This window comes from Tursiops truncatus, chromosome 4 (assembly GCF_011762595.2).
Source record: "Tursiops truncatus isolate mTurTru1 chromosome 4, mTurTru1.mat.Y, whole genome shotgun sequence".
In the NCBI taxonomy this organism is placed as follows: Eukaryota; Metazoa; Chordata; class Mammalia; order Artiodactyla; family Delphinidae; genus Tursiops; species Tursiops truncatus.
In genome coordinates this window covers 88,561,515-88,587,543 of record NC_047037.1, presented here as the reverse complement: position 1 = coordinate 88,587,543, position 26,029 = coordinate 88,561,515, and the positions used below count along the sequence as shown (strand labels likewise).

The 26,029-nt window shown below is 36.5% G+C and overlaps 1 protein-coding gene across 1 annotated transcript in view; it reads left to right on the top strand.

Annotated features, from left to right (window-relative positions):
- The first annotated feature begins 3,311 nt into the window (after positions 1 to 3,311).
- The window catches only part of TRAT1 (T cell receptor associated transmembrane adaptor 1), a 51,148-nt gene continuing 28,430 nt past the window's right edge, over positions 3,312 to 26,029 (top strand). Inside the window, exon 1 of the mRNA XM_019923318.3 lies at positions 3,312 to 3,385. Coding sequence (XP_019778877.1) covers positions 3,367 to 3,385 — 19 coding nt within the window. The 5' untranslated portion in view covers positions 3,312 to 3,366. The remainder of the gene's footprint in view (positions 3,386 to 26,029) is intronic.

Here is a 26,029-nt window from a genome sequence, read left to right as displayed (position 1 = left end):
CTTAAAGATCACAGCATCTCTTTAGCTTACTCTAAATGATAAACGGGAACCATGCGTTAGGCTAATAGAATAAATAATTCAAAAACTAGTCTTCGGGACTTCCCTGGTGGTTCAGTGGTTAAGAATCCACCTGCCAATGCAGGGGACACAGGTTCGAGCCCTGGTCCAGGAAGATCCCACATGCCGTGGAGCAACTAAGCCCGTGTGCCACAACTACTGAGCCTGCACTCCAGAGCCCATGTGTCACAACTACTGAAGTCCACGTACTTAGAGCCTGTGCTCCGTGACAAAGAGAAGCCACAGCAATGAGAAGCCCGTGCACCATAATAAAGAGTAGCCCCAGCTCGCCACAACTACAGAAAGCCCACACACAGCAATGAAGATGCAACACAGCCAAAAATAAATAAATAAATAAATAAATTTATAAAAATAAAAGCTAGTCTTCTATAAAATTTGCTTATTGTTCATTAAGAACTGCTACTAATTTATCCATTTATATGCATTTGAATTTCAGAAGAGAGAAAAAATGTTTAAGTACATGACAAAATGAAGTTTTTCACAATATTTAAGTACAGTATGGTTAAGTCATTCTATAGTTTAGGCCTGTCTAGGTTTACCAGTTTGATTTAGCACTAATTCCATTCTGTTGGTAAATAAACACTGAGCACCTCCTACGTTTGTGTAACTGGTTTAGGCATCATGGAGAATCACAAAAATGCATAAGAAATAGTCTCTGCCTTAAGAAGTTGCATAATATAGCTTGTAGTCCTTTAAAAACAACTTCTATATTTACCCTTTCCTACAAATCCAGATTTTTAAAATACCAGGAGACTCAGTAAATAAATTGGATCTCTGCCTCATCGGGTTTTGCTGGACAATGAGTTTGTGTGTTTCACCTGTAGGGGGAAACAGTGTTGATTTCTTCTCCACCACAGGATAGTTCCTTTTACATTGAGCTAATAGTACTATTCTTTTATTATAAAACATTAAATGTATTTCCTTACCTGACTAAAATTATTTTTTCATTTTTCTTTCGGTCATAATTAATTCAGTGTTGTTCAAATACATGGAAGTTCCTGAAAGAGCTGTGAAATTCCAATATTTATCCTTGGCCACAATTCTCAAAATGATTGATTAGCCTTTTATTTTGTCTGGATGGTTTTAAGGACTTTAATCTGGCAGCTTTTTGGTATCACATGAAGACCTGGATTTCTGAGCAAAGTGATATCCCTGTGCTGTGATCTCTTCCACCCAAACAGTTTTGCTTTTATTAACAACAGGGCAATATTGAGCTTTTTGTATAAACATGGATTGCTAGCAATTTGTTTTGATATTTCTAATACAAAGTCTCACTGATATAAGAAGGATAGTGGCACACAGGAAAAATATATATGAATATTTACTGGAATAATTTAGCAAGGGAAGACTCTCAAGTATGAAAATGAAAATAGGCAAAAGAGCCTTTTTGAAAAACTTAATTCTCTCCATAGTGAGAACAGGCTAAAATTGAAAGGGTTTGTACCAATGTATGCAAAGTACTTCAATAAGACTAAACAAATAGCAACTGTATATATAACACTTATATGCTCTTTCTTCTCCCCTTTTTGTCTAGAAATGTAGATGCTTAAAAATAATCACTTTATTATTATTATTTAGTAACTCTGCAGAGATTCCTTGAAAATGATAAAATGATGCCAGTTAAGACTTAGTGGTGGGAAGGGGAGGGTTAGGAGCAGAGTGGGGGTTTCCCACAGGAAATCAATCCATCTTGCAGCTCATAGTTAAACTGACTTCAAGGAAAGGTTAATGAGATCACAGCTTGCTAATCATTCTGAAACGCATCATTTGCCATTTCCAAACAAGATGACAATTGCCAGGCAGCTTTATCTTATAACACCAGAAAGCCCTAATATCTTTTAACACTGCCATTGCACATTTATCTGTATGTACAGTTGACAGAAAGATTCAGAAACTGATTATATTAGCCAACTGTGGGTTTAGTAGCATAGAACACCAACCTTACTGAAGTAAAAAAAAAAAAAAAAAAAAAACCTTGCAAGTGCTTTTGGTGCATTCATTGCAGATGAAATCATAGGGAAAATCCCTTCTCTCAAAGTGTGCTTGCTATTTAATTTAGCAAATATTTAAGAGAATTCTATGTGAAAGTCTCTGAGTTGGACACTTTGAGAGTTGCAAAGATAAATAAGGTAAGACCCTGCAAGATGTGGCCATGGCCGAAGAGAAGCGATTAAATGATTTGCAGTAGTAGATGGAACAATTGTCATAGGTGCAAGGTAGGAAAATTATACTTTTCTCCACCCTACTCTTAGCTGTCAGCTAGGATAACTCCACAAATACCCAGTGACAGCATTGTCCAAAGCCCTCCTACACAGAGCCAGATCTAAGCCCAATATCACTGAGCTCCAAAAGAGTCCTCCATCCCAGCCTGCTCCCCCCTCTCCATAGCTCACCAGACTCACAACCACTGGAAGAAACACCAGTAACTTCACACCCACTTACAGAATGCTTTAGCCTCATCTAACCGTGCTGAGTTCTACAGAGCAGTTTCTGCTGGGGCTTTTAAGATCAGTGCTGACTGTTCTTGTCCTGGGGTTAACAGAAAAATTCTTGCTGAGTCTCTGAGGCACTGGTTCTGGATGAGTAAGGTAGTGCATTGGGGAAATCTCAGAAGGTGTCCCTTTGATTTTCAAAATTTCTTAGTCATATTAAGATAACGAAAGTCATGCTTCTGCTCAACGGACAAGTTTATCCAATCGTGTCTTGCCCCACACGTCCCAGAGATGGTATCAATCTATATTTGTTGAATGAATGAATGCATGAATAAATACAAAGAGCAACTAGATGACCTCTAGGAGCTGCAGTCACAGCGTTTGTTGTTATCCTCTCATGCATTTGAAGGGAGACGAAAAGCTGTATTCTTTGTGGGAAATTCATATTAGATGTGAAATTAAATGACTGAATGCCATGTAGGAAAGCTAGCTATAGTAGTTACTTTTTAAAAATCAACAGATATTTGCTGAGCACTTACCTTGTGCAGTCACTTTCTAGGTAGTGGGGAAACAATGCTGAGGAAGACAGACACAGGACCTGACTTCCTGGAGCTTAGAGCCTTGGGGAGCAAAGTAGACCATAAACCAAAACAAGCAAAATAATTTCTTTTTTAATGTGTAATGCAGGAAACAGGATATGATAGTGTAGAGTGCACCTGGGGAGATGGGTGCCCTACTTTAGTCAGAGTTATAAAGGAAGGCTGTTCTGAATATTTCAGTTTGAGGTGAGTCATTGAGGAGAAGATGGAAGAAGGTTTGTAAAGAAACATTTTACCCTCTCCAAGCAGAGGGGAGGATGAATACAAAGACTGCAGGTAATGAAAAGTTTATCTTAATCAAGGGGGGGGAAGGAAGCTAGTGACGCTCTAGAGGAAGAGCTGGCACACTTTTTCTCTCAAGGGTCTGACAGTAAATATTTTAGGCTTTTCAGCCCATATGCTCTGTTAAAAGTCAACTCTGCTTTACAGCTCAAAAGTAGCCGTGGATGTGAGAGTAGCTGTGTTCCAGTAAAACGTTATTTGCAAAAACAGGTTATGGGTGGATTTGGCCCATGGGCTATAGTTTGCCGTGCTCTAGACTATAGAGCAAAATAGTGTTACGTGTTGAAATTGGAAAACTGCAGGATCCAGACCATGGGGCTGAGGGCATAGTAAGATGTTGGAATTTTATTCGTAGTGCAATGTAAAGCCATGGAAAGCTCCCACTAAGCAAGGGAGTGACTTGGTCTAATTTAGTTTTTAAAATATTATTCTAGATGCTGTGTAGGGAATAGGTCATAAAAGCCATCAGTGTAGAAGTAGGGAGGTGCTTTGCAGTAGTCTGGGCAAGAGATGGAGGTGACTGGCCTCCAGGGGGCAGCAAAGAGATGGTGTGCATTAATTAATAGTCAAATCAGGACATGAAAATGGATTGGATGTGAGAGTGAGAGACATGTCAAGACAGCAAGGATGAGTTCTAGGTTTCTGAGTTGAATTACATTTCTGGGTGATGATAGTGCTGTTATCAAAACGTGGAAGATGGAGAAGGAATCAAAAGTTCAGTTTCAGAAAGTTCTTCCTTCAGAAGAATGCCTGAATAACTACAAGGGAAAATGGGCCATTTCTGAAGCAGGTCAAAGAGAGAAGCAAGGCCAGTATCCAGTCATTCATACTAGAATGGCTTTGGAGGGAGTGTACCAAAGCCCTTCTGTAGATCATGAGATATACATACACATATGTATGTGTGTTTTATATATATATATGCGCCGGGTTGTGAAGTTACATGAGCAAACTCAACTCAGGACTTTTGTTAAAGTGGCCACAATCATTACTTCCTGTCTCAAAATAGAGGGCAAACTCCTTCTCCAGAAGTAGGAAGCTTCATGCCTCCACTTCGTGTCTCTGTTTCTGCACCATCAATGAGCAAGCCAGCACAGCAGTGAAAGGGGGCTGATTGCAGGCAGATAAAAATAACAATTGTAGAGACACAGGATGCTAATTGTGACCAGCAAACAAAGTTTGCAGATTAGTTGTGACCTGTAAATGTGCTGCTACACATGTTTCTCTTTGGGACTTTAACCACATCCTAGAACATGGTTCAGCATGTCAAGTTTTCAGAGCTAGTTTGCTTGCTTGAGTAATCAAGTCATAAGCATAAGAAAAAATGTGACCACATTTTATTGCTTTTACTTAATTCAACTTCAGCTGGATGCTCCTAGAAATACTGCTTCAGAAAATAATCATAGATATAGGGAACAAGTTAATGAACCATAGATCAGAACACATACTAAATAATGTTTTCCAATCCATTCCATATTAGTAGGTGAAGTTTCAAAAGGTACTTGTTGGTCAAATATGTTTAAGAAGCATAACTTTGCTGAAGTAGGTTTATCTTTGGTAGAACATCTTAATGTAAATAATATCATTCATGCTAATATGCAGTGGGAAATCCCAGAACGATGATACAGTATTTGTTTTCAAACTTATTGAAAACATATCTTATTGAAAACATATCACAATTTGATAAACACACACGCATACACACATTACATCTATCGACTATATATTTTCAATAGAATCATCATCCTATCTTATAACTAGGGTCAGTTTGCAATATGCTTTCTGTCAGTGGCAGAATATTCAATTTTAGCTGCTTAAATAATTAGGGGTTATTTTCCTTAAGGAGCAAGAAACCAAAAGGTAGGTTTGTGGCTCTATTCAGTGGCTCACAAGTCAAAACAAACCCTTAAAAATTCTCTCGACCTTTCTTTTCCTCTCAGTTGCAGATTAACTTCTGCAGCTGCAAGTACCACAGCTGTGTACAAGAAAAGGAAGAGGGAATTAGGAAGAGGTAAGAGGATATCAGCTTCATCTGTTCCTCTTTAACAAAGGAAACAAAATATTTTTCAGAATTCCTATAGCAGATATTTCCTTGAGTCTCATTATCTTATTACCATCAGGTTCCTTGAACACATATAACTGTTGCAGAGGGTGGGAGGGTAGGTGGAGGCTCTGGGAAGCCCAGAACAGGATTCTCATAATTGGTTTAGACATTCATGTTATTTCACCTGGCTTGGGCACGTCATGCTTCAAACAAATTAGACACAAGGAGAAGCTGGATCTTGCCTAGGCAACTAATAGTGTCTGCTACACAGACTGTATTACCAGACAAATTTAGCATAATTCATTTGTCCTTTGCTAATTGTGGTGAACATCGTAACGTACTGCCCAGATTCCCCTTCAGCAATAAAGGACTGATTACCCAGCTGCTGGTAGGGTTGTCGGAAGGAAACAGGCCTCAAGCTATCAGCTCCCTTTAGGCATCCCTCCAAGTGAAGAGTCAACTTACCAAGGACGTACCCCCTTCAAGGCGGTCTTTTTTCTTGCGGTACGCGGGCTTCTCACTGTTGTGGCCTCTCCCGTGGCGGAGCACAGACTCCGGACGCGCAGGCTCAGCGGCCATGGCTCACGGGCCCAGCCGCTCCGCGGCATGTGGGATCCTCCCGGACCGGGACACGAACCGGCGTCCCACGCATTGGCAGGTGGACTCTCAACCACTGCGCCACCAGGGAAGCCCCAAGGCGGTTTTTATCAACATGGGCCTGCAAGGGCCCCACCTCTCCTCTTTCCCTTAATTTACCTCTCCCCGCCCTGCCACACTCAGAACAGCTCTGAAAGGTCATCCTATTTTCAGAGCTGGGGCTTTGCTGAAGCTTCTGTTGAGACTGCATTGCAGCTTGACTCTTCCCTCTGCCCAGTCCTGCTTTACATGCTTGTCTTCCACAGGTTCACCTGATCCCAATTGCACTCCTAGTAAACCTACAAACTAATGTCTATCTCAGAGTCTCCTTCCCGAGAACCCAACCTGCTACAAAAATAGAAATCGGATATACTCAAAACATGTTCCTTTCTCTATTTTAGTCTTGAAGTTTGTTTGGAAGCTCGAAGTATTTTTTTTTAATTAGAGTTATTAAAGTTAAAATGTAATTTTTAAGGCTGACACATGGCACTGAAATTCTCTGTGGCTCCAACATTGGCAAGTGTGAGAATTTTTGCCATCTGTACCAACTATTCATTTTCCCAATTGAGCAAACACTTGATTTTGTTTATAAATTTTGGAAAACACCTTTATTTTTCTGAATTAATTAATTAATACTCATTGTAAAATTACAGAAACAGGTGAAAGTTTAACTAAGAAAGAAAAAATTACCTGTAATAGTAACACATACCTGTTATTAATCTTTGAGTGATGTCTGTCCAGACTTTTAAAGGGGGTTAACAGCTGTTTCTTTGACCTTTGTTTTAGTCTTAGGAAAGTCTGAGGATTTGATCCATGTTCATTCTTCCTTGTAATATTAACTAAAAGAATTTTTAGGAAGAGAACTAGAGCAGTTCTATACTAAAAGAGGATCTGGCCAAGGACTAAAGGACCAAAACATACCTCATCATTGAGACTGAGTGATGATTAACTGGTATTTATGAGATGCAGCTGCAGAGACTTGGGGCTAATCGCATACACCTGAGAGAACAACGTGACAAGGACCAAAAGCTTCAGGGTCCCCAGAGCTGATGATTCCCTGAGCTATGAGAGCTGCATGTTTTCATTTCTATGACCATGTGTGTTCTATAAACAGCATGGCAGGCACATTGCAAGCTATGCCTGTGAGGTCCAAGACCACAGCTTTGTTGTTGTGTGTGCTATTTCCTGTTTGCCTTCTTAAAACTAAATAACAACTGGTGCTGGGTGAATTCTAATGTGTCCTATGAGTTTAATTGTTAAGCTGAACTCTAAATAACTACAACTGGCAGAAACAGACATTTAAAAAAAATTTTTTTAAATTTTGATGTGGACCATTTTTAAAGTCTTTATTGAATTTGTTACAATATTGCTTCTGTTTTTATGTTTTGGTTTTTTGGCCCCGAGGCATGTGGGATCTTAGCTCCCTGACCAGGGATTGAACCTGTACCCCCTGCATTGGAAGATGAAGTCTCAACCACTGGACTGCCAGGGAAGTCCTGAAACAGACATTTCTATTATCACACAGATAATTCAGAACTCCGTTCTCATTGTAAAAGATTCAAATACTATAGAATTTCATAAAGTAAACTCTCCTTCCCTGCATTCTCCCTCTTCCATCATTTTAAATTATTAATTTAATTATAACCTTATTTTGCATAGGTCTATCCAGCTTTTCTATTATTTCTCAAGTCAGTTTTTGGTACTTTGTGTCTTTCTAGGAATTTATCCATTTCATCTAAGAGTTAAATTTATAGGCTTAAAGTCGTTCATGTTTCCTTACAATTCTTTTAGTTCCTATAGGATCTATAGTTATGCTTATCAATTTTATTAATCTTTACAAAGAACAAGCTTTTGATTCCATTGCTATTCTTTATTATTTTTCAGTTGCTAGTCCATTGATTTCTGCTCTGATCTTTATTTTCTTCTTTCTACTTTAAGTTTGATTTCTTCCCTCTTGCTTGTCAAAGTAGAAGATAAGATTATTGATTTAGACATTTCTTCTTTAATTATGTAAGCATTTTATCATCAATATTTCCTCCTAAGCTTTGCTTTAGCTACAGCCTATAAATTTGGATATGTTGTGCCTTTATTTTCATTAAGTTGAAAGTATTTTGCAATTTCTCTTATGAGTTCTTCTTTGACCATCAGTTATTTAGAAGTCCGTCATTATTTTTCAAAAATTTGGGGATTTCCCAAATATCTTTCTATTATTGATTTCTGATTTAATTCTGTAATAATGAAAAGTATTTTGTATTATTTCAATCCTTTTAATTTTTTTGAGACTTGCTTTATGGACTAGCATAGAGTTTATCCTGAAGATTGTTCCATCTGTGCCTATAAATAATGTGTATTTTGCCATTGCTATGTGGCAAATACTCCTTAAATGTCAATCATTGATACTATGGATAAAATAGACAACTGAGGGGAACATACTGTATAGCACAGGGAACTTTACTTAATGCACTGTGGTATCCTAAATGGGAGGGAAATCCAAAAGGGAGGGGATATATGTATATGTATGGCTGATTCATTTTGCTGTGTAGTAGAAGCTAACATGACATTGTGAAGCAACTATACTCCAATAAAAAATAATTTAAATAAATAAATAAAACTTAAAGATATAAAATAAAATGTCAGTTGGATCCTTTTTACAACGTTCAAGGCTTCTATGTCCTTACTAATTTTCTCTCCATTTCTATCAATTACGGAGACAGGAGTTGCTAAGTCCCTAACTCTGACTACTGTATTTTCTATTTCTCCTTAAATTCTGTCAGTTTTTGCTTCATTTATCTTTGGGGCTCTCTTGTTACAAGCATATACATTTGTAATTATATCTTTCTGATGTATTGACCCTTTTATCATTATGAAATGTTACCAACAAAATGATGTCTAGTAATATTCTTTGTCTTGAGGTCTATTTCACCTCATATTAATGTAGCCACTCTAACTCTGTTATCATTACTGTATACATGCATTTTTTTTCCATAATTTTACCCTCACCTATTTGTATCTTTGAATTTTACATATTCCTTTTGTAAACAGAGTAAGATCTTGGTGTTTTGGGTTTTTTTTTTTAATCCCTTTACCTCTGCCTTTGAGTGGAGTGTTCAGCTCACTCATATTTAACGTAATTATTGATATAGTTGGATTTATATCCACTATTTTGTTTTCTTCATATCTCATTTTTTTTTGTTCTTCTATTGCTCCATTACTGTCTTTTGTGTTAAACAAAACCTTTTCTGATACCATTTTAATTCCCTCATTGATCATTTTAGCTGTATTCTTTGAGATTTTGTGTTGTTTTTAGTTGCTTTAGGGTTCAAAATATTCATTTTTAACTTTCACAATTCAAGTTAGCACTGACATAATTTCATTAAAATATAGCATACTAGTAAAGCCCTATGTCATTTCTCCTTATTCTTCTGTATTATTGACGTATGTATAAAACCTTCATATATATTGTAAATCTAATAATAGTGTTAGAATTATGACTTTAAACAATCTTCTAATTTTAACGAAATTAAGGAAGGAAAAGAAAAAAGTTATACACACATGCATATAGTTCTTATTTACTCACATATTTCTGGTGACCTCCATTTTTTCCTGTGGATCTGAATTATTATCTGGTGTCATTTCCTTCAGCCTGAAGGACTTCCCTTGTTTTGTCAGGTATCCTAGCAGTGAATTCTATCAATTTTTGTTTATCTGGAAATATCTTTATTCTGCTTTTTTTTTTAAGGCTAATTATACTAGGCTACAGAATTCTAGGTTGCCTTTTTTTTTCTTTCTTTCAGCACTTTGCTTATATCATTTCTCCTTCTTGTGGCCTCTATTGTTTCTTAGGAGAAGTTAACTATTAATCACATTCTAGTCCCCTTTTATACGAGTTGTGTTTCTCCTCCTGCATTCAAGATTTTCTCTTTTCTTTGGATTTCAAGAATTTGAATATAATGTGTCTAGTTGTGTTTTCTTTTGTTTGTGTATCAGCCTGGTGTTCATTGAGCTTCTTGGTGTTCATTGGGTCTGGAAGTAAATGTTTTTCACTAAAATGGGACGTTTATAGCCGTTATATTTTAAAATAATTTTCTACTTCCATATCGCCTCTCCTTTCATGACTCCCAATACATATATTCTTGAAACTGTTCTACAGATCTTTGAGACTATTTCTTTTTTTTAAATCTCTTTTATTTCTGTTCTTTGGATTAGACAATTACTATTGATCTATCTTCTAATTCACTGACTTTTGCTATTTCAAATCTGCTGTTGAGTCTCCCTAGTGAATTTTTTATTTCATTTACTATACCTTTCAAATTTAGAATTTCCATTTGGGTACTTCATCTGGGTTTTCAAGAGTCAATTTTTACTGACTGCTTTGCTTTCCCTGAATATGGGTCACACTCTTCTGTTTCTTAGCATGTCTTGTAATGATTGTGTGAATTTTAGATAAAATTGTAGCACCTGTGCATTCTGTTTTATGTTTCTAAGGCTCAGTGTTTTGTGGTTTTCTATTGTTTTTCTTTGTTTTAGTAACTTGCCTGGACTTAAACCACAGGATATCTTCTTCTGAAGCTGACAATGTATCTGGTCATTTTGTTTAAGTATTTCTTTTTTGGGGACCTCTCTGTCTCCATGGTTTAGTGGTCAGCCAGTGATTTGGGCTGAATTATCTAAGGCTTCCTCAGATGTTGCCAATTGAGGTATGTGTGTGGAGAACACCTTCAAAGTTGCAGCCAGTTCTCAAGTCTATCTTGGTGTACCATATCAGGAGATACATGACTTTAGTTGTTTCATTATTGATAACATTAACATTGATACTTAGTTAAGATTATATCTGCTAGGTTTCTCTACCAAGAGATTAATATTTTCCTTTTAAATTAATAAGTAATTTGTAGACTTTTTGGTCAAAGTTTGTAATTTTAAAATAGGTAAATATCACTTTGCTCATTGATCATTAACTTACTAGCTTCACACCTACTGACTATTTTTTCTGAATCAGTTATTAAGTTGATAGATGGTGGATGTTCTAACTCCATTATTCCTTCCACTCTATTTCAAGAAACAATTTTCCCTTTTTATTTATTCATTCATTGCTTTGTTTATTTACTTATCAACATGGACACATAGATTCTTTTTTTCCTCTTTCCTATCTCCAAGTTTTTAAAGTTAGTCTTACCAAAGTATAATTTTACACAGAGTAAAAATAGACTGTTTTTAATTTTTCCCAAGAGAGTTCCCTTTTGTCCTTTTTCAGTCAATCTCTCTTCCAACCTCTAGCCCCTCAAACCTACTGATCTAATTTCTGTTCCTATTTTAATATTAATTTCTGATTTTTTGTTGCTAATATAAAATTTTATACATTAATCTTATATTATGAAACCCTGCTACACTTGCTAATTAATCCTAGCGGATCGTTTTTTGTAGCTTCCACAGAATCATGTCATCTGTGAGACCTCTTCCTTTACTTCTTGCTTTCCAGTCCAGATGCATTTGATTTCTTTTGCTTATTGCTTGGGCTAGAACTTCTAGTTCAATGTTGAATTAAAGTGGTGAGAGTATATATCCTTGCCTTATGTCTATATTAGAGGGAAAACCTTCAGTAATTGACAAGGATGACATCCTTAATATTAAGAATGATGTAAGTTATAGGCTTTTTTCAAGTAGTCTTAATTATGTTGAGGAAGTTCCCTTCTATTTTTAGTTTCCTGAGAGTTTTATCTTTTTAGACAGGAATGCATGTTGAGATTTTGTCAAATAGTTTTTCTGCCTCTACTGAAATGATCACATGGTTGCTTTTGTTTTTTGAGGTTTTTTAGTCATTAACCTGATGATTTATATTGATTGATTTTCTAAGCTTAAACCATCTTTTGTTCCTGGTGTAAATCCCACTCAGTCATGATATATTATCCTTTTAATATGTTGCTGGATTAGTCTTGCTAAAATTTCGTTAAGAATTTTCCCGTGTATGTTTATGAGGAATAACTTTTCTGTCACTTTCTTTTCTTGTAGTGTCTTTATCTTATTTTGTTATCAGGTTATACTGACAGCATCAACACCTATACTTACTATTTCACATATAGCAGATACTGTTCTAAGTAATTCACATATATTTATTCCTTTTTACATTTGGCATTATTTCAAACTTCACAAAACAACTGCAAGAATAATACAGGCTAGTCTCATATAATTTTCATTTAAACTTCTCAAATGTGAAGCCCTTGCCACATTGGCTTTACTGTTCTCTCTCCCCTCTGGCCACCTTTGAGTCTTTTCACTTTAAAATTTTTTATTTTTCTTAAACTCTGGGAACTTTTCACACATGGTTTCCTTTATTATATACTCCTTCCATAATTTTAATACAATCTCTGGATAAATTTTATCCTTAGTTTTCCTGTGGCAGAACCAACTTATCATTTAGGACATCTCAGGTATTATTATAGGGTCAATGAAATTGTCTTGATGAAGCTAGTTAAAATTTTCAAAATTGATTGCTCTTATTTACTCTTCTGTGCTCAGGAGAATAAGTCTACTTACAAAATTATAAAGTCCATGTCTGGCAGGACAGATAGTATCTATTTAAAATTAAGTTCATTCTCAGCACCCCTTACTTACATATTTATCTCTCCAGACCCATTCTCTGTTCTTCACCTTTCTTAGATCATGTGAGGCTGACTTCTACAGACTGTATCCTGAAGGCTGCCTTTCCCTTTGACTTGACTGGGTTTGACCAATGAGGAAAATGAGTGGGAGATTGAGATTGGAGGGCAGAGAACAAAATTGGGATGTTTTCCCACAAATCCCTCTTTGCCTGGTCATAACTGGAAATGGCTGGGTTTTTTGGGGGGTGAGGGGGGTTTTTAACTGAAAGCCATAGTTCCTGCCAGGCAGTCCTTTCTTACAGCTATATATCTCACTGGGTTCCAGTAACTGATACTTCTCTAATACCTTTAAGCCTAGGAGTTGTCATGGGCTCCCTCTGTTGTTAAGTGGCAAGTGCTTCATCATCTCCTGTTCTTTCCATTAGCCCTGCCTGCACCTCATTCCTTTTGACAGGTGCACCTGTTTCTAGCCAGGATCCTGACTGTGCATCACTTCTTGGTGTTCCTGTTTCTACTTCTACTCTATGTTCCTCATCCTAGGGTCCTCCAACTAGAGCTTACCTTCTCCTAGAAAGGTCCTAGCCCCAAATATCTTATTTTGTTCAAAATTTAATCTAATGTATATATCACCTGAAGGAGGATCCACTAGAACAAGTATCACTGTCTAAGATATTCTAAGGATGCTAATTTTGTTACCTGTCCTGGGGCATTTGAATTTTAAGGGCTAATTCCTTTATAATCTCAAGCAAAACATCTCAAGATGGAAATTCTTATAAATGTGGTAAAGTTGATATTCTCTGTGGTGCCCCTCAAGTAATCCAGGCCCCAAATGTGGAAGGAGGCCGGAAGGTAAGAGCCTGTTCAACAAGAAGAAAAAGTTGCTAAAATACATACCTCAGAACAGTAGTTCTACAAAATGCTTTGAAAAAAATAAGGGAATTCTTCTTTTATGTGATAATTTTTGGAAATGCTGCATAATAAATCCTCCTCTTGAGAAGATAAATTGCATATTAGCTCACTAAAACTATAAGTCTTACGATAAATAAACTGGTTTTACTTTGTTTGAGCCAGTTGTGTTTCAAATAAGAACAAAATTTCTCAGAATGCTTTAACTTTGCTAATAACACTGCCTCTAGGGCATCACATAGAAATCTGTGTAATAGAGCAAATTGTTTTCTTCCAGAAAATTTGGATGCTTAAGCATTTTACATGTAGGAAAATAGACTATATCTGCTATTAGCTATTTCTCTCTTATTTCTGAAGTTTTGTTATCCACTCTTTTATTTCAGTGTTTGATTTTCTAATAATTCTGGTTCTATTTGGCTATAATAAACGTAATAAAAAGATCTGAGCATCTTATGCCAAATCCATGCAGTGTTCTATTGCTTTTAACTTTTTTCTTTTCTGTCTGGATAATTACGTTTTCTGGAGGATCTTATAGTGTAAACTCGATGAAAATACGAATCATCAATATAGTCTGATTAGATGCAACTGTAACACTATAATTAATTCTGAATAATTTCACATTTTGAAACAGCATAATTAGAAGCACAGGGGCCCCTTCCCTCTCGTCTTTCATAAAGTTGTTTGCTTACTTTGTACTAGCTTCAGTCTTACCAAAGAATGATTTACCAGAATAAAGAAAAAAATCACCCAGAGAGATAAATTCTGTTTCTATAAAATAAAGGTATTTTCAAGAGTCTTTAAAATAAGGAAGGGTTCTTTATTCCAACTATAAAAGTAGTACAAGTTACTGTAAATAAGTTTAAACAATAGATAAATATATAAAATGTAAAGTCGAAGTCCCAGGTAATCCCCTGCCTACTCTTACTACTTTGGAATTCCTTAGACTTAAAATTTATGTGTGTGTGTCTGTATATCTGTGTGTATATACAGATATAAATAAATACACTATGGTGATAAAGATTAATTATAAAGCTAATAGATAACCATAAAAAAGAGGTTGGAAACTGGGCCTCTTTTTATACTCTGTGACGCATTTTTCTGAGTGTGGAAGCTCTGAATGGTGGCTGCCATTTTGATAACGCTTTCTAGTTTCTTTTGGCAACAAAACGTCAATTTTGTTGGCCTTAAAATCCTCATTTTTTGACAGGTGCCCATCAAAACCACATACCTTTCCCTCAAATTTCCTTCAACATTTCTGATTTCTTCAGTTTTCTCAGGAGGTTTCTGTTTAGTCTAGCTATCTTCTAAACTTCATTACGATGACCCCTCTCATGAAAAAGCACTACAGAAGCCTCATGTTTATTTTTTATTTGAACATGACTCCTGAAGGCATCATTCAAATCTCTGAATGCACTCACTAATATATTCCATAACGAACATATATCCATAGGTGTTTTTATATTCTGATAACGTCTTCATGTGTTCAGCCATCTATATTTCATGAAAAGCTATCACTTTTTCCCCTGGCAAATTTCAAACATCTGTGGAGCTATCTAATGCACAGACATGAACTTTCTCTGTGACCTTGGACAATCTTGTTCTGTCTCCTGAGTGTATAAATCTATGGCATGGGGAACATTGTAATGCAGATCACTTTTCAAGAACATTATAATTATTAAAAATTGTGAAGAGGTTCAGATTTATCAACCTAAGTTTGACTATTTTGGAGATACCAATCGTGCACATTATGTGTAATCATGTACATTAACCCTTCTAAGCCATTAGGTAATTACTCAACACGTACCACGGACTGCCTTATTGACCCAAAGTGGGGGGTTATACCCTTCCTTGGTCCCTGCCTGTCTCCTCTGCTCTTGTCTTCTCCAGATCTCTGCAGACTTGTGTGTGTGAGGCTGCAGACTTGAGACAGGCAAACCTTAGCCATCCTCAGGGATTGTCCCACTAGTGGGTTTTGTTTGTCTCTCTCCCTGTTGGGCTGTCTTGAGAGTTACACTTCTTGGGCTAAACCACAGAATTCCTACATTTTTACCTGAGTCATTATTGCTGAGTCTGACCTTCTCTGCATCCAAAGCCAACTACTGAACACACTTATTGTTTCTAGAATTGTGCTTTATGAATCAGCCAAGATGAGGGCATCCTCATGCCTTCCTTTCCCATCCTCTGCACTGTTCTCATTCTAACAAGGGGATGCCTGCACCTCAGTTTCCAGTCTTGAGACTCTTTCTCTCTCCCATGTCCTCTGCACGCCCCAGTTGATAAAAATGGGAATCTACTTTGCCCCTGTGCTAAGGTCCTGTTTGGGTAATCTATGCAGTTCCCTTTTGAGCCTGAGGCTTCTACCCTTCTTGCCAGTCATCCTGTTTTAGGACCAAAGGTTAACCCCTCATGACTACCACACAGCTGGGCCCTCTCCTCTCGAACTGATGTGTCAAGTGTCCAAACCTCCCTGGAAGTCTGGGAGTCAGCTCTTCGACAGTCTCCATTCTTGAGTTCTATCTAATTCTTGGATGGATCCTTTTGATTCTCTGTTGTGTTCTGGCCTCTAAATGAACCTGAGATTTCTGTTCCCTTGTGCTCTTGGTCTGTGGGCATCCAGGCCTGCTTCATACAACCTGCCACCCTGCTAACAGATGGAAGCTGAACAAAAAGTTCTCTGAACAAACAGGTTTAGAAAAAGCTCTGGTAAGAAAGTTTCTCAGGTTTCCTTTTTTGTAGGGCTTATCTAAGCCTTTAATATACTAATATGTATCCACAGAGGTGAAAATAATATACAACTTTTCCAAATATATTTTCTGAAGGAGTATTTTTTTTTCCAAGAGTTTCTTAAAGACCTAGAACTAAATGTGTTCTAGGAAACATATTTTGAAATTGCTTTTTTAGAAGATTAGACTAGGGAATCCCATGGTCTCTTTCAGTTTTATGGATTCTGATTCAATGATTCACAAGAACTATTCTGGGGGAAAGTGACCAAAGTGGAAAAATCTGTTAGTGTTTAGTTTAACTCTGTCCAAGGAATAGAGAAGCACTGTATTTTATTTACTAGGGAGTTGTTTTCTATGATGGAGCAGGGAGAAAGCAGAAAACTAACATTCTTTTATTTATTCGATCATTGTGAGAATATTTATTGAAACTCACAATGTGCCAGGCATTATTCTAGACACTGGAGTGTTAATGATGGATAAGATCAGTGCTCTGCCTGCCCTCAGGAATCTTAGAGAAATCAGCTAGAGCAAGCCACCTAGTATCTTTGCTCTGAGTCTGTGCATCAAAACTCTCATTTTGGGCTTCCCTGGTGGCGCAGTGGTTGAGAGTCCGCCTGCCGATGCAGGGGACGCGGGTTCGTGCCGCGGTCCGGGAAGATCCCACATGCCGCGGAGCGGCTGGGCCCGTGAGCCATGGCCGCTGAGCCTGCGCATCCGGAGCCTGTGCTCCGCAACAGGAGAAGACACAACGGTGAGAGGCCCGCGTACCGTAAAAAAAAAAAAAAAAAAATCTCATTTTTAAGTTTCCTTTAGAGTTTGAGTTCTTAAAGTTTTGAGTACATCTCTTTTTGTAATAAACTGGATTCAGACTTGTCATTCTTCTATAATTAAAGAAAACTGGTGAAGTTACATAAGCAAATATTCATAAGCACATAGTATGTAACAGGTATACATACAAACTGTATACATAGATATGACCAAGACAATTTTTTATCTGACTGAGGCTAGAAATAAAATGCTACTCACTATAAAATATATGTGAGTTTCTCAGAAAATTGTCCACAACACCTGTATTAAAATAAGCAAGGGTAATTGTGAAAATGCAGATTTCCACTCCAGATATTCTAATTCAGTAGGGCGCAGGAATATGCATGTTAAACGAATGCCAAATAACATACTTATGCACACTAACATTTAAGAACTTCTGATATTGAGACTCGGGGGTGGGAGAGACCTGGAGCTTGTCACCACGTGACCCTAGATTGGACAGAGGGACTCACATTGGCTGGAGCAAGGATGGGGGGGGAAAGGCAGGCACCCAATCTCCTCGTGGGATAATGTACAGAAGGTACCTGATAGACAGTAAGTGTTCAAAAAGTGTTAATTCTCTTTCCTCTGACATGCCTCAAAGAAAACACAATCAACAGCTGAGCATGCCTGGGGGCTTCTTACTGTTTCCTCCTCAGTTTAGTATATTTTATTTTGCTTTCATGTGACCTCACTTGGGAGGAGATCCGCAGATTCTCTCCAGAGACATGGGGAATCCCTCCTAGTCTAATTTATACCTTGACTTATTATATGTTTTAAAATTAGATTTAGGTACTGATAAAAATTCAAATAGCAGAGTACAGAGGCCTGTGGGATTTTTCTTCTCACGTTTCACAAAAAATTTAACAGCTTACTGGTTTCAGATCAAAACTCTAGAAGCCTCCATCACCACATTTCCTGTTTGTAACTGAACAAAGTACACACAAAAGATTTTAAGAAACAGAAGAGAGAAAAAACTGAGGTACAGATAAGACAAGGTTTACTGCCACACTGCTTCTAACATAACAGAGCAACATTACTTAGAAAAAAAGTTTGTGGGAGCATTTTTAATCCATACATTTGCCTATGGCTACAGAAGGATTTTTCTGAGAAAAGAAGCATGCCAGGTAAGTGGCATTTTAAATTCTTGTGTTCAATTCCTATGCCTAAGAATTTACATAATAATTTCCAAGCCTCTAGCAAAAAGACACTTAAGGTTTGGAAAGTAAATTACTTTACAGAATTATTTTTTAAATGTGGGATAACTTTTACCACAATTAGGACATATTTTGAAATATATTAATAAGCATAAATTGACTACTTTCTCTTAAAAAGTTGGACAGTGTTTTATAATATAAAGCTAGTTGTAGCTATTCAGTAAGTGTTCCTTGATAATCACGCCATTTAAAGTACTTATTTTTAAAGGAACTTTCATTGACCATGCATATTCCTCTTTAGTTTAGTTTAGTTCTAAAGCAGGTTAGGAGTAACAACATTCTGGGATTAACATGTACACACTGCTATATTTTAAATGGATAACCAACAAGGACCTACTGTATAGCACAGGGGACTCTGCTCAATATTATGTAACAACCTCATCAGGAAGAGATTTTGAAAAAGAATAGAGACATATATACCTGAATCACCTTGTTGTACACCTGAAACTAACACAACATTGTTAATCAACTATACTCCAATATAAAATATAAAGTTAAAAAAAATAAAGCTGGTTAGGAGTAACAACGTTCTAATTCCTTGGATTTTAGGCGCTATATTATCCTCCCAGAAATCAATTCAATCATCAACTTTCAGAGAGATGACAATTTGCAAAGACCAGTGAAAATCCCATCACCTGTGGAATGGATTATGAGAGTTGAATCCACATTGATTAGCCAAATGTCTGCTCCACATTGACTATCATCTATCATTCCTCCTTTATTCTTTTACGTACTTTTAACTTCCTTAATAAGCATCTTTTTGTAATAAGAGAAGACATGCTTATTATATAAAGTGGGAGAACTGTGAAATATATATGAAAAAAAATTTACATAGTTTTCATCACCTTAGAAAAATAAGATATTATGTTGTATTTCCTTCCAACTTTTGCTTCTATATATCTTCATGGTTTGCTCTTCATAACTGAAATAATAATGTAAATAAAATCATATGTTCAGCTTTTTTCACTAACATAACCATCTCCATCTTTATGATAACTTCTGCTTAGTTGTTTTACATAAATGCACAAAGTGACATCTTTTGTGTTATAGTTTACTTAGTTGTTTATTGTTAGACATTAATGTTGTATACAGTCTTTTTATATTTTAAATGACAGAAAGATGAACAGCTCTATAGCTTTTTCTATATTAAGGGTTATTTTCTTAGGAAAGATTTCTAGACATGGAATTACTGAATAAGAAGTTATGAACATTTTAAGTCTCCTTATTGCCAAATTGCTTTTCCAAGGCTGATGCCAATTCACTCTCATCCTAGAGTGTTTCTCCTTAACAAGCTGGTCTCATTTTAAAAAATCTTTACTAATTTGATAAGCACAACATGTTTAACCCATTGTTTAATATGTTTTACTTTGATTATAATGAGGATGAAAATTTTTGCATGGGTTTTTAAACTTTATAATTCTGTCATTTGTGAATTGTCTAATTACATTTTTGCTTATAATTGTGCTAACAGTATTTTTAATATCAATATGTATAAGCCATTTATAAAGATAATAGATATTTTAATTCCTGTGAATTTGTTTCCCAGTGTTTTGTTCCATGAATTTTAAAACTGATTGATTGGATTAATCACACAGGGAACATAAACTGATGTATGGTTTTCACAATTCTCTTTATCTTTTCCAGGTACATATATTAGCAAAGAAAAAAAACAATTGTTCCAGTTTTGCTAGTGCCCTGCAAGAAATGGACTTAGCAATACTATGAACAATTGCTATGAGATGACAGTTATGGGGAACTTGGCAAGGGTGGGAAGGCCGAAGGCAGTGAATATGATGTTCAACTATTTCTCATTAATTAATTTTAAATTTGGAAGGGATGATAAAATTTCCTTCACAGTATTTCATAGTTTATGTTTAGATCCCTTCAGGTGCTATACAGGAGCTCCTCCATTGTCAGTTAAGACCTACGGTTCCACAGAAGAGATAAAATGTATACAGTATTTGCCATTAAAGCCTCATAGATCTTAAAAGCCAAGAAACAAAACCAAAAACCAAAAATCCTTAATGTGAAAGGAGAGACTCAGATTATAGTATTTTTTCCATTAGAGAGGTGAAGTAAAACAGAAAATAAGTGTGAACACAATGGAAAAGTGAGATTATTCCTAGTTGAGTAAAACAATGTATGAAAAGAAAAACCCAAGTCTTTTCTTTTCTCTTACCTATATGCCTTGTAGTCACTGCATCAATAAATGTGCCAGCATCCTACTTTCTACTGTGTTTCTGCATTCACATAAAATCAATATTAGCTAAATCAAAGACAAAAACAACTCCTTTGGGCTACCATTAATTTAAACAATGATTCACAATTTAGTTACACCTCGCTGTTTTTCAAAAAAAGGATTTTCATTGTCTTTTCTCACTTTTCTCTTCCCGTGAGCCTCAATCCCCTTTTGAGAACAATGAAAGCCTGTCTTTTAGAGACTAGATAGGACTGATTTATGAATCATCTTTTAAGCTCAGATGTTCTTTAAATTAAAAATAGGTCAAAGACAGTGTTTCATCATTTAATTTAGGTAACATTTGACAGGCGATTTCAAGAAAACTTGACCCAGGAATGTTTGCCACTTAAAGGTCACAGCTGTAAGAAATAAATATCCACAAATTGCTAGTTAATAATACATAAATAAATATTGGACCCTTTTCCAGGCATTTTTTTTCATTTAATTTATTCAGCATTCCTGAATTAAAAAGAAGAGAGAAAAAATTAACAGGCCTTCTTAAAACATTAAAGAAACATAGTAGTTACAGTATTTTGTTGGATGAAAGTGTCCACACACCCATGCCATCTTCAGAGGCTCTTACCAAGGTGCTTCCCCAATAGGAAACAATAAGTACATATACAAAATGGAGCAGCTACATACAGATAAAGAGAGGTTTGTCTACAGCAGGGAATTTGGCAGCACTTCAATCCCAATAGGATTTCCCAAGTTTACCAATTCCAAGTTTAATTATGAAAGAGACAGAGTCTAGTACTGGAGGAATCATAACATACTGTCTTAAAATCTACCCTCCATCTCACTCCTGTATGTCCACTTTCCTCCATTAAATTCAGCAGGTATTGGTTAAGAGGAATCGTGATGTACTAGAAATAGGGGACCTTCATGTCACACAGGTGGGGATCTGAACTCCAGTTTTACAGCTGGCTTAGTGTGAGGGTCAGTGTTTTGCAGAAAGTCTCACAGCTAGTAAGTGACTACACTCCTCTTTCCCTATACTGTTTGAAAACAGATGTTCCAAAGCTTCATATCGCCATTGTCCCTCTCCCCATCATGGCCCCTCCCTGACATATATCATTCACTTCCCAAATAACCTTCTATTCATAATAGACACATTTAAATTTGGCAGTTTTCAAATTTTGCATTAAAAACAGTATCTTAGGGCTTCCCTGGTGGCGCAGTGGTTGAGAGTCTGCCTGCCGATGCAGGGGACACAGGTTCGTGCCCCGGTCTGGGAAGATCCCACATGCTGCGGAGTGGCTGGGCCCGTGAGCCATGGCTGCTGAGCCTGTGCGTCCGGAGCCTGTGCTCCTCAACGGGAGAGGCCACAGCAGTGAGAGGCCCGCGTACTCCAAAAAAACCCCCAAAAAACAAAAAAAAAAAACCAGTATCTTATTTACTTGAAAGCCTGGGACTAGATTTGAGAATCTCTTCCAGTGATTAGTCCACGACTCTAATGCCTTTTACTGATGGAATGATGGGGATGGACAGTGGTGGCAGAGGCTGTGTGGACAGTGACAACATGCCACATCAAAGAGTCATCAAGCATGTGCCTAGTTTGACACCAATCGATCACCACAGTAGGAAACATTCATTTTATGAGTAGAATCCATGGGGATTGTAATATCAGAACTTTCATGTTGAAGTTTCTAGGGTGCCTAAAATAAATATATACATTCATGGAATGCAAAGAAGAGATGGTCACTGCTCTGAGAGAGTTTACAAGCCAAGAAAGAGAAACCATCAAGGGAAGCCACTCACACACTTTTCTCAGTTACAGATCCTCTGAAGGAGAAATAGTTAAGGCATTATATGTATTGCTTTTCTATTGTTAATTGTTTAAGTAAAGGCTCCTGTATGAATCAAACCTGCCAGCAGAAAGACATTACATTTGCTTAGCTGGGTTTCCTTCCAGAGTACATGTAATTGTGAATTCCAAAGACAGCACCTGCCAAGAACTTTTGGCTTTAAATGAGTCAGAGGTCTTATAATTAAACCTACTACTATTAGCCCCTGGTAGTTGAAAGCTGTTTAGAAACTGAAATCATGGTTTTCCTAGCTGTCATTGCCTCACTAACAACTTCCTGATGCTTTTGGCTTTTTAACAGTACAAATAGTTAAATTAAAATTGTGTAGGAGTTCTTTTTAAATTGATAAAAGCTTACGTAAATGAAAGTAATTGCAATTAATGAATAATGATACTAAAGATAGCATTTGTCAGGCAAGAATTTTTAGGTACTTTGCACATGCACTATTATAAGAGGGACTGTCTGTATTGAATAGATACCCACATGGGGCTAGAGTAACTGGGTAAGGGGAGGTACAAAGTATGTGTGTGAGTTTGTGTATGTGAACATTTACACAAATCTACCATTCAAGTTGAAAGTCTCCATCATTTAGCTATTCAGTATCTTCTTATCTCTGTGTGTTTTGTTTCGTTTATCAAGATGGGGGCATTTATTGTTGTCAATCAACAAATTATGAAAGATACCAAGAATGTGATGAAATACAAAGCTTCTAAATGAAAATCTTCCTATTTGTAACTCAGATCACATTACAAAAGAAAAATATCTTGGAAAGCAGAAGGGTTAGAAAGGAATCACAGACTCCTAAAAAGAGAGGAACACTGGAGACCATGCTAAACCAACCCCCCACGTTAGAATTCAGCCTGTGTTTTAAAAGGCCTCCAATTGATTATGTAAAACAAATTTACTGTTACAGCAAAGGCAAAACCCAGCCCTAAAGGACTGTGCGGTGTAGTCCATGTTCTTACCTTGGAGTTGCTGACATATTTCATGAAAATTGTTAGGACTTTCCTAAAGCCTTTAGTGTAAGTGTAGTCTTGTGATATTGGTTTGGTTATTTCTTTGTAGCTGAGAGAAAAATTGTCTTCTTGTAGCAATTAATGGACTAATACAACTTTTCAGTGCACCCTTTAATTAAAAAGGAGAAAGGAAAATTTCTAATTGAAATATAATTTTTGCAAATGATAGGATAATTTCTAGCTAGAATTAGTGTAATTTTTTTAATGAAATTAGGGCTTTCTGCTTACTGCCTTGAAGTATACCTTTTTATTTTTTAATATTTATTTATTTATTTGGTCGTGTCAGGTCTTAGTTGTGGCATGCGGGATCTTCACTGCGGCACGAGAGATCTTTCATTGTAGCACACAGGTTTCTCTTTAGTTGTGGTGCAAGGGCTCTAGAGTGTGCAGGCTCAGTAGTTGCGGTGCACAGGCTTAGCTGTCCCACCGCATGTGGGAACTTAGCTCCTTGACCAGGGATTGAACCGGCGTCCCCTGCATTGGAGGGTGGATTCTTAACCACTGGACCAGCAGGGAAGCCCTGAAGTACACCTTTTTATACTGTGCTATATTTTATTTACCCAAACCACAGTATATACTAAATACTAGATGCTGTGAGAAATGGAAAAAAACTAAGTACGAAGGAGATTGATTTTACTAGTTCTCCCAAGGGTAATAAATTCTAGAGATTTGTTATAATTTTCTATGTATTTATTTGCTCTCTTACCCTTCCCTCAGAAAGAGTGGTATTAAAAGTACACAGAACAGTATAAAGGACAACCAAATAAATCAACACAAAGAGAAAATAAGGAGCAAGGTGTACGATTAGTTCACAAACATGAGTAGCATATAATTCCTAGAGATTTAGTTAAGATAGACTGTGTGTCAGATGATACACAAGGCCAGACAGATGACCAGTGACAATATTCACATGGATTATAAGAGTAAAAATGTACCTGTTCTTGAGGAGATCCTCAGCTTCTTATACCTGATACCAAGTGATGTATTAAGCAATATCTTCTAGTCCATAGCATCTCTATAATTAATAAATTCAACAGCAAGTCTCATACAGTTGGTTCTTTTTCGTAAAATGAGTTTTATTTTGCTCTGATAACAAAGACAGAAAATGTAGAAATGGAAGAGAACAAAAAGAGTGACAGAGAGTTAATTTTTATTTTCTGGCTACAACCTGAAGTTTAGTTCTCTGTTGCTATTTTAGGCAGGTCATCAGCTGAGATGGAAGCAAGTTTGATATTCTCTTAAGAAATCTTGGGAACATAACTGGCGCATGTCCCAGTACAGAAATCATCGAAGCCACCATTTAGAGGTTGATCCAGGGAAAACCTACAGGGAGGGTCAAAAATCTCCTCCCAAAATCAGTTTTGTACCCTTTAAGCATGTGTATAAATGAATGAACAAATTCCTAAACTATATCATGGGGATTTGATGCAATAATTCTAGACTGGACTATTTCTAAAGCAAGGTTACAAGTCACCCAATTTGGCTAAAGGTAAGTTATCCAAACATCCATCAAATTCTTAATTTTAAGCAGTGCAGCTTTTTGGTCAATGTGTCGTGTTCTTAGATAAGTTATACTATGCTACTTTATATTATGGTATATAATTTCTAGGCTGAAAATAAAAAGAAATAATAAAGAACATCTGCCAAAAACAATAATTTGAGTTTTAAGTGCAGTACGTAATCTTCAGTCATTCTCTCTCTGACAACGGCTAGACAAAACAACAATTTCATGAGGTTACTCTTGGTTCACGCAGGTAGAACCATGTTGAGAGCATACAGGAAAACATCCACTTTTCTGTTCTCATAGTAGAAGAGTGTGCATTGAATACGTAAAAACAAACATATTAGGTCTTTAAGGTAAAGGCTGAAGAAAAGAGAATGGAAGCACATCCCCATTTCATGCTTCTCAAAATTATTATGTGGTCTGTGAAGAGATTGTTTCTACTCACCCTGACTCTTATGTTTTATGCAAGCATCTGAGTTTTATGCAAGCATATATGTCCTAGAGTTGCAACAGAGCTCAGCTAGTGTTATTTTCTAAATTTCTTTTTCTGGAGATTTTAATGACACTAATCAAACTTCCCAAAGACTGATTTTCTAAACAAGAAAATAAAGTTTTACCTTTATAGTTGTTACCACCCCTATAAATCTAATCAGATAGCTAGCTGTTAGCTCCAAATTCCTTGTATCAAGTTTCCTAGGAAACAAATAATAATCATTAGATTTTTTTCGCAATATAGATTCTGGGCAGAGAGAATTAGGTTGTGGTTGATGAGTAGTTTCACCAAAGCTACAGTGAGCACTCTTCTCACAGCGATCTGTTTCCCAGCCGCTGGGAGATAGATAGGTCCTTTCTCAATAGTACTAGAGACAAATGTAGCAGAATCTTCACTTGGTCTTTTCCTGGGTTGTGGATGTGTCTAGATGTCATACTTGATCAGAACCTTTCTGTTGGACCTGGTTATTACATTTATCCTTCTTCATCCACTCTTCATTTACTTAGTTGGCACATGTTTAGTGAGCACCTACTTTGTGCTGAATAGGTTGCCAAAATAATAGTGGGAGTAAGATAATAATAATAACAATAGCTACCATTTATTGAGCATCTATTAGTAAGAAATGCTATTCTACAAATTTCATTATACGTCTTAA